This window comes from Nyctereutes procyonoides, unplaced genomic scaffold (genome assembly GCF_905146905.1).
Source record: "Nyctereutes procyonoides isolate TBG_1078 unplaced genomic scaffold, NYPRO_anot_genome, whole genome shotgun sequence".
NCBI classification, from domain to species: domain Eukaryota; kingdom Metazoa; phylum Chordata; class Mammalia; order Carnivora; family Canidae; genus Nyctereutes; species Nyctereutes procyonoides.
The window spans coordinates 3,025,368-3,035,072 of record NW_026575124.1 but is presented as its reverse complement, the minus strand read 5'-3'; the positions used below and the strand labels follow the sequence as shown (position 1 = coordinate 3,035,072).

Genomic DNA, 9,705 nt, shown 5'->3' with positions numbered 1-9,705 from the left:
GGCAGAGAGTCACTGGGCTGGAGGCGGGCGAGCTCTCAGGCTGCAAACACCATTCGCCTCCCCCGGGGGCAGGAGGGAGGCTGGGAGCGAATGCCCGGAGGGTCTCGCTGCCCACCACCGGGCTCTTTGGGGTGGGGAGACAACCTGCTCCTCGGTGGTCTTCTCTAAGAGCGATCGTTCCAGGCTCAAAAGGCTCTCAGAACCAACCATGCAAACTTCTGGTCTTGAAACAGGCACCCACTGACTTGAATCAGCCCCTTCTTCAGTGCTCCCAGAGGAGGACCGATGCCTGTCTTGCTCACATCTATATATTCCAAGTGCCCAGCACAGTGCCTGACACTCGACAGGCACTCGGCAAACATCTGTTGAATAAGAGCCTGGAGGAAAAGGTGCAACCAGCTGAACGATGCACAAAAGGATAGGGCCCTGATGCAAAAACCACTCACAGAACTGGGGGCAGGGGGTGCACAGTGCAAGAGAGACGAACCTCCAGGGCAAAGAGGGAGGAACTCTCACTGCTCAGTGGGAACAGGCTCAGGTGCAAGGACAAACATTTCCAGTGTGATTGAGCTATGTGCGTTTGATTGGAGCACTTTTCTGTGGTTGTTTTGTAGGAATTTCTTTAAAAACAAAGAGATTGAGAGGTAATCATCACATAGAGATGGTTTTCCTTTTATAAAAACTTAACGATATTAAAAAAAGTTAAATTCAGACCCTTCCAATAAAATTAAAAAAGAGAGAAGGAAGGAACAAAGGAACGAAGGAACGAAGGAAGGAAAGAAGGAAAGAAGAAAGAAAACCAAACCACTCCAGTTTAAAAGTTATGGCTTCAAGGTTATTATATACCTAAGATGTGCTGACCAAACCACCACCCACAACCGTGCTTCTAGGCATCATTGAATACTATACTCAGGTTAAAATGACAGGTTTGGCTCGGGCTGTTCCCTTTCCTAGGGCCCCTGAAGTGGGTGCAAGTCTCACATCTTCCCTCCACCGTGATCGGATAATCCAGTAGAAGACCCATGCAGATGCCTCCCTCCCACCCCGACTCCCTCCCCACTCCTCGCCCCCCCTTCCCCTCCCCACCCTAAACCCATCACCACCAAAAATGTACACTGCTGTTTCCAGAATCTGGGATATGAAAGACAGATGTGACATTCCAATCGGAGTCCCAGGATCTGGGCTTCAAAGCCCTCCGCCCTCCCTTGATGCCGTTGAGGACGATGCCCTTGGGCTGGCTCATTTCCCACGGTTGCGGCTGATCACAACACCCGAGACTTCCACTCAGATTCTTTCCCTGCCCACCCCCGCCTCACACTTGGACCCAAAAGCCTCGCCGGACATGGACAACGGGGCCAGCTTTGGTTCCACGGTCTGAAATAGAGGCGCTGACACAGGGGTGGGTGGAGCAGCCTGCTGGGAAAGGAGTCCCACCGCGGGGGTGGGGGTGGGGGTGGGGGTGGGGTGGGGGTGGGGGGTGGGCCAGGAGGGAGACCTCTGGGAAGGGCACCAGGGAAAACTGGACGCTGCTCACTACTGCACAGAGGCACCAGCACGCAGACGGCATGACGGCCACACCCCCGACCTGCACATGCACAGAAAGCTCAAGCAGGTAAGTGCGCACCTACAGACACACACGTACACACACACACGTGTAAGGGCGTGGCACGGACCAGGCACAACAGGGGACGCACCTTGGCACATGCACACACGGCTGGACAGACAGGCGGCAGACCCCGTCTCGGCTGGCCGTCCCTCCAGGTGTCCGCGGCGGCAGGAGGGGCGCGGGGCCCAGAGCTGCCTGGGCGAGGGGGCCGCCCGGCGGCGCCTCCGGCCACCTCCACCTCGGAGTGCTTGGGTTGGTCCCTGGAGGAAAACCCTCAGTGCTGCTCCGCACTGGGCCCGGGCGGGCGGCGGCACCGGCGACGCTGGCTTCTCCTGGGTGCCCCCAGGCTGCCTGCCGCACTCCTGACCACCCGCCAGACGCGCCGGCTCCGGGGACTTCCCACCACAGCCAGTCTGAGGTGTGGCATCGAGTTCTCCACACTGTCCGCTCTCAGAGTCTCCATGCCGTTAGGAGGTAAATATAAAAGGTGTCTGTGTCTCAAACCCAACGTGGGAGTGACGGAGTCTCCCGGGCTCGGTCCCTCTTTCGGGCCAGGGCTCCTGGCCACAGAGGGCTGGGCAGAAACGAGAGGTAGGCCTCCATCGGACGCCCCGCACGGCAGCTGCGCGTAGCTCCCGCTGCCCGGGCGCGTGCAGGGAGGGCGAGGCTTAGATCTTCACATCCTCCTGCACGCTGAGCTGAGACAGGGTCTTCTTAATGCGCAGGGCGGTCAGGCGGGCCGCGCCGTTGGCGTACCAGCACTCTCGCATCATCTTCCCCATCACCCGCAGCGCCTGCGCGGGGACCACAAGGCCGTCAGGCGACCGCCCGGAGGCCTTCCTGAGCACCGCGTCTCCCGGGCCCTCCCTCGGGCCTGGGCAGGGGAGGCCTGCCCTGCGAGCGCACTCAGCCGGCCCGGGGCTGGCGTGCTCTGCATGGGGGCACCCAAAACAGCAGGGCTCTGAAAATCCTGGAGGATCCGTCAGCCTGGAGGATCCGTCTCGACGGTTCTGGACTGTATGAACCGGGCACAACAGGGACCCAGCCTGGCACGAGTACGTGCACGGCTGCGACCCCACAGCTCACAGACAGACTGAAGGTGGACAAAAAAACAGGACAGGACAGGAGCCCCCACACAGCAATCCTGTCAGAGGCGGGAAGGTACACGGCCGCTGCACGGTGGTCAGGCCAACAGATGGATCCGGACGGTCGCCTACGTACTCTGCTGGCTCCTGGGCGCCACGGAAGTCCCCAGCTGCTACTCTAGGCCACTGGTTTTCAAAATGTCAAAAACTGACTGAAGAGCGTGTGGGACAGGGGCAGCTAAAGACCAGCTCTTTCGGCCTCACCCTCATCCTTGGAAACCCTGACCTGAGGGTGTCGAGAAACATTTTGGAAAATGCTCTTATGCAACAGGGGACAGCACCTCAAATGTGAACGAAGGGACTTCGTTCTTAAATGCAGAAATGCCCTCTAGTGGTTCTAGTCCCTAAAAGCAGAGCCTCGAGGGCAAAGGAGGCCCGCGTGTACTTGGCTACTCAAGCCCTGTGCCCCTTGAAGACTCGAAGACCCCAGAATGCCATATTCATAAGAAACCTATGCCATAAACTTCCATTTCCCCCCAAATGCTGTCTCTGCCCCACTTCAGCTGCCTGCTCCTCCAAATTCCAACCCTCCAAACCCTCAATCCTTCACACACTCCTCCCTTCGGAGTTTTTTAGAAAGGCCACCTCCCTCACAGACATGTCTTCTGGCTAAGTCCTGTCCTGTGATTCTTCTATACCCAGGCTAAGCTTCCTCTACGGATTCCTCTCCTGGTCTCTTGTACAGAGCTCAGCTCCCCTCTGTGGTACCAGAGCCATGTCTCTAGTTAGATGGGTCTAAGAGGTCCCACTCAGTCTTTCTGCCTCTTGTTGACTACCTCTTGGCTTGGTCCCCAACATACAGATTTTTCTTCTACCAGGCTGTCCATTCGTAAGGGGACCTGCAGGCCCAGGACAAGGCACCATGGACCCTCAGGGCTTAGTGTACAACAGCATGTAGTAGAATGTAACTGACACGCTCAGGGGTTACCTCTGGGCATGGCCTCCGTGCTGGGAAACCCTTTTAACTTTTTTTTTTTTTAATTAGGAAACCCTTTTTCTAGAGTAGAAAAATCAGGCAGATGGAAAAGCCACAGGAGGCAGGGAAGCTTCCTACCTCATAGCTCTGCCACCAGTTGGGGATGTTGGGACGTAGCTTCTGGTCACACACGACCTTCCGCATTTCCTCAATGGAAGGGTCAGAGGGCACTAAGTCGTAATATGGCAGCTGATATTCTTCATGGACTCCTGAGAGAAAAGAAAAGGTCCACCTGACTTATCAACAGAAGCAGGGCAGTACTCAAAAATCTATGACAACACTTACACTGCGATCTAAATACGATTCCCGCTCTTCTAGGAGGAGCTCGGGCTCCTTGGAGAGGCGGGCGGGTTCCAGGAATGGGATAAGAGATGCACAAGGTTAGCCAGGAACACCTTTTTCGAAGCAAGCAACTATCAAAAAGTACTAAGGTCATGTCAAAAGGCACCAACTTGAAAAGCTCCCAAGTGGCCAGAGATGAGAACATTTAAGCACAAGACTAATTAATCACTTCAATGGAAGCAAATATTCTAAAGTATTTTAAAACCACCAGTTCATGATACTTAAAAAAAAAAAATACCAAAAACTTCAGTCACTTTTACAGGATAAGAGAGAACAAGCTCATTTTTCATTGTTTTGAAAAATGGGGGCAGCCCAAGGGGCTCAGCAGTTTAGCGCCACCTTCAGCCCAGGGTGTGGTCCTGGAGACCCAGGATCAAGTCCCACGTCGGGCTCCCGGCATGGAGCCTGCTTCTCCCTCTGCCTGTGTCTCTGCCTCTCTCTCTCTCTAATGAATGAATAAATAAATAAAAATTTAAAAAAAGAAAGAAAATGGTACATAATTGGAAAGAATCAAGTAGTATTTTTCCTGCCTTCCCTATTCAAATTACACATCTTGGTAACCTAACAGACAATTAGGGGAAGTTTCTCTTTAAAGAGGAAATCTAGGGGCACCTGGCTGGCTCAGACAGGAGAGCATGCAACTCATCAAGATGTGAGTTCAAGCCCCATGTTGTGGAGTAGAGTTTACTTAAAAAGTTTAAATTAAAAAAAATAAAGAACTCTAGCTAATATGTGAGGATTAATTGGGCTTGGACAAGACCACTGATGGCTGTTAACATCACAGAGACACAAAAAAAGATAACCAGCATTGTGTGCCTGGTAAGAGAACTTTTGGGGGAAAAAATCTGTGTGTGCGCATATAAACGTGTGTATATGTGTGTGTGTGTGTGTGTGTGAGAGAGAGAGAGAGAGAGAGAGAGAGATGAGATTCTAATCGTTAGATGTAACTATCACAGGAAATCCACAGGAATGGTAAAACGTGAATGCCACAAAAAGGTGATTGGCAAAATCTAGATAGGAAAACTTTACAGGGCAAATGACCTGGATTCGCCAATAGACTAAACTGCTGAAGAAAAAAAAGTGGAGGAGGAATCTGTAGATTATAAGAGATTTAAGACGTGTATCAATCAATTGCAATGGATGGACGTTATTTGAACTCTAATTTAAATAAACTGTTTTAAAAAAATCTGGAGGCAACTTGGGAAATCTCAATCAGGACTGATGTTATTTATTTTTTAAAAAGATTTTATTTATTTATTCATGAGACACACAGAGAGAGAGAGGCACAGACACAGGCAGAGGGAGAAGCAGGCTCCATGCAGGGAGACCAAGGCGGGACTCGACCCTGGGACAGGGTTCTTGCCGTGAGCTAAAGGCAGATGCTCAACTGCTGAGCCATCCAGGTGCCCCAATCTGCCCGTGTTTCAATCCTAGTTTATTAGCTGCGTGACTTTGGAAAAATTACCTAATTTTGCTGTGACACATTCTCATGTACAAAATTATGAAAATAACAGTACCCACCTCTTAGGTTTTATAGTACAGATTAGGTAAGTTCATACCTAGTGAGTAGTGAATAAATATTAGTATGACTATAGTACTTAGCCCCAATTTCTGGATGGTGTGAGAAAGAACAAATTAACTTATTCACAGTTTAAGATCTGTGTAACCAGGTCTTTCTTTTCTTTTTTTTTTTTTTTTTTTAAGATTTTATTTATTCATTCATGAGAGACACAGAGAGAGGGAGGCTCAGACACAGGCAGACGGAGAAGCAGGCCCCATGCAGGGAGCCTGATGTGGGACTCGATCCCGGGTCTCCAGGACCACACCCTGGGCTGAAGGCGGCGCTAAACCGCTGAGCCTCCTGGGCTGCCCAGGTTTTTCTTAATCTATCTGTATATAATGGTCAAAATATTAGGGGAGCCTGGCTGGCTCAGTCTAGCAGAGCATGTGACTCCTGATCTCAGGATCATGTAGTTTGAGCCTCACGTTGAGGGCAGAGTTTACCTAAAAAATAAATTTAAAAAAATGTTAGATGTCCAATTCCATGAATAATACTTGGGTGCCTGGCTCCATATTGTGAATCTTCCCAAACCTATCAGAGATGGAAAAGGACAGTAAAACAGAAGAGAGCTCTGCTGGGAGACTGACTGGTTCTTTTAAGTTCATTTAATTTTAATTTATTTCATTTCCATTGACCTGAATCTCTTACATCAGAGATAAATGGCTGAGGGAAAGGTTCTAGTGGTTCTTGAGCCTGTTCAGGTGAACAGAACACTTGGAAGTCACTGAATAATACTGACACACTAAGCTAGTGACAAAAAATGTTTCCTGCTACATCTGATACTACCTTTTATGGGATTCTGACATGGGTGAGCAGGTGCAAATGCCAAAGATGTAAGAAAAAAATCACACAACAAAAACCTCATTTTGAGAAAATTCTATGTTAATAAAAACTGTCTGTTCCACATTCAGAAATTACCACTATTATTTTATCAACAAAACCCCAGCACTGCGGCCTGAGAGCTGGTACCAAAACATACCCACCGCCTGTCATGTAAAGGAGACATCCTGCATCAGTCCTGTACCATTCCTGCCCAGGGCTTTCCCAACCTCCAAGGATTAATAAGGATATAAAGGTATGTAAGGGATATAAGTATATAAGTATCCCTTATATATAAGGGATATAAGTAAAGGTACATAAGGGATATAATAAGGATAAGGTATAAAAAGGGTAAAAAAAAAAAAACAGTAACAATAACAAAAACAAACAAAAATAAGCCAAACAAGCCTCCAGAATGAGTAGCACAATTTTTTTTAAAAAAAGGTTTTATCTATTCATTCATGAGAGACACAGAGAGAGGGGCAGAGACACAGGCGGAGGGAGAAGCAGGCTCCCTTCAGGGAGCCTGACGGACTCGATCCCGGGACCCCGGGATCACGCCTTGGGCCGAAGGCAGACGCTCAACTGCTGAGCCACCCAGGCGTCCCATGGGTATCACAATTTATTTTTTTTTTAATTTTTTTTTAAATTTTTTTTAATTTTTATTTATTTATGATAGTCACACAGAGAGAGAGAGAGAGAGAGAGGCAGAGACACAGGAAGAGGGAGAAGCAGGCTCCATGCACCGGGAGCCCGACGTGGGATTCGATCCCGGGTCTCCAGGATCGCGCCCTGGGCCAAAGGCAGGCGCCAAACCGCTGCGCCACCCAGGGATCCCGGGTATCACAATTTAAAACACTATTCAAGAGGGGCATCTGGGTGGCTCAGTCAGTTAAGCAGCTGACTCCTGATTTTGGCTCAAGCCATGATCTCAGGGTTGTGAGATCGAGCCCTACTCAGGCTCTGCACTGGGTGTGGGGCCTGCTTGAGATTCTCTCTCTCCCTCTGCTCCCCCAATCATTAGCACACGAGTGCATTCTCTCACTCAAAAAAAAAAAATTAAAAAAAACAACAACACTATTCAACAGTCAACACACCTTTTGTACAACCACATCTGAAGTTCCCTCATCTATGTGTGATGGGCCAACATGTTGTAAAAAGAAAGGAGGCAATGAAATACCAGCCCTCTCACGAGCACCCTCAGGTGATCCAGCAACCTGTACTGGGATGTAGAAACAAGAAAAGGCAAAAAAAGAAGGGTACCTCCGGAATTGCATCTCCGAGCAATCTCCCAGTATACGAGCCCGAGGGCATAGATATCAGCACATTTGAAGGAGTCAAAGTGCTTCATGTTAATGGTTTCATCGAGCACTTCGGGGGCCATGTATCTGCAACAGCAAAGGAAACAAGATGATGCAGAGAGAAGGATGATTTCTTTGTTTAAATCCAAGTAGTGATTCAGGGGCCCTCAATGTGGGAAGGCATCACCCCAAGAATGCCCCTTGGGGAGCAGAAAGTGATCAATTCTCTTTACTGCAAACTCCCATGCTTTGGATTCGAATCCAAATCCTTCAGCAGAGGTTGGGTGCTACTCGGCTGCTCTTATTTTTTAACCATTGAGATGTATTTTAAGGATGCTTTGATTTCTTGGCAGAAGTATTTGTACAGTGGGTCACGGGGCAGTAACGATCCATAATATCTGGTTGCTGCTGGGGTCTTGGGCTTTATTAAATGTAGCCACGGTGATGGGCTGAGCTTAAATTTCATTCTGAATCTCTTTTGTTATCTTACCTAATTACAGAGAAATGAAAATTAATTCTAGGTGATCATCAAAGTGTCCCTCAGTTAATTAAGACTACTCATGCCACTCTCCTCACCGCACCCCCCGCCCCGTTCGCCCCAAGAAGGTCATCAGGCCTCACACACACTCTGGGGCCTCGGGAGCTGCACTCATTCAGGTCAGGAGGAAGGGGGAAAGCAACAGCACACTTGAGTGAAATGCACTGGGACCTGGCGGGTAAACAGACTTCCTCTTCTGACCCATTAGACGACAGTTCCATTTCTGACTCAGGAAGTCAATCTACAGGCGCGGTCCTTATGTCTTACCTCACTTCTGTAGGAGGCAGGGAGCAGGCCCATAATCCTCAAGCTGCCCCCAGTCTCTGACCTAGATCACCTCTGCTCCAGCTCGGCAAACCTGCTCTCTAACCCCCAGCAGGACCTACTCCCTGCCTCCTCAGGGTCTCCACACGAGCTCCCCTTTGGTGGCACCTTCTTCCTCTTTGTCCCAGCCGAGCCTGCTGCCCATCTCCCTTCCAAGTCTTCCTGCACATTCTTTCTCTGCTGCCTCTCCCTACCCAATACCATGAACAGCTAGCTAGGTGTGTATATAGTTCTACGGAGCCATGCTCATGGCACCTGTATCTGTTAGATGCCCCCAGTGCAGCGTTCCAGTGTGGGGAGTGGGGTTTCAATTCAGCTTTCGGCTGTCTCAGAGCAAGGGCCACACCTCCTTCTCTATGCTTCTGTCTCCTGTGTAGATGGGAGAGGTTGCCCATGAGCTACTCAGTACAAAGGTAAGGCAAGGGCAGAGGCTCAGGGCCTTCCTACCGTTTGGTTCCCACCCTCTGATTTGGGGCAATGTCAATGGTGTCAGTGACCGCATCATGGCGGACGGCCAGGCCCAGGTCTGCTATGGCGCACATGCCATTTTTCTTCACCAGGATGTTCTTGGATTTTAAGTCTCGATGAGCAATTCCAGGCTTCCCTGGCAGAGAAAAAAATAGGGATCTTTACAGAGAGATAGCGAAAATATTAAAAACATAGACTCTGGAGCCAGACTGTATGGGTCCGAGTTCTGGCTTTGCCTCCCACTAACCCGATAACCCTAAAAAAATCAACCTGACCCACGTGTACCTCTGTCTTCTCTTCTGTAAGATAAGGCTACCCCAGTCCTTACCTCAGGGCAATGTGAGGATTAAATGCACTAATGCAAGTAGTGAAGTGCTTTGAAAGGCGTGTGTATTAGCTCTTACCATTCCTTCTACTCCTCCTCCTCCTGCTCGCCTTCCTGAACTGATACGCTCCGGGTCAGAACTGCCAAGGAATCCCAGGAAAAGCTGCTGCACTGGCTAAGCTTCTCACCATCAAACAGGCAAAGATAAGGACCACTACTGTCACCAGAGGGGCGAGCGAGGAACAGGATCCAACACTAATGGCTGGTTTTCTGTCATGGGCGGCAAGAGCTGTTGCCCTG

General features: G+C 49.8%; 1 protein-coding gene across 5 annotated transcripts in view; it reads right to left on the bottom strand.

Moving 5' to 3' along the window:
- Positions 1 to 1,072: 1,072 nt before the first annotated feature.
- ACVR1B (activin A receptor type 1B) overlaps positions 1,073 to 9,705 on the bottom strand; it is a 34,725-nt gene continuing 26,092 nt past the window's right edge. For all 5 annotated transcript variants that reach the window (XM_055336966.1, XM_055336965.1, XM_055336969.1 and 2 more), the window contains 4 exons: positions 9,060 to 9,216; positions 7,713 to 7,837; positions 3,806 to 3,936; positions 1,073 to 2,400 (listed from right to left, as the gene is read on the bottom strand). In XM_055336966.1, the coding sequence (XP_055192941.1) occupies positions 2,275 to 2,400; positions 3,806 to 3,936; positions 7,713 to 7,837; positions 9,060 to 9,216 (539 nt within the window). In that variant the 3' untranslated portion in view covers positions 1,073 to 2,274. The remainder of the gene's footprint in view (positions 2,401 to 3,805; positions 3,937 to 7,712; positions 7,838 to 9,059; positions 9,217 to 9,705) is intronic.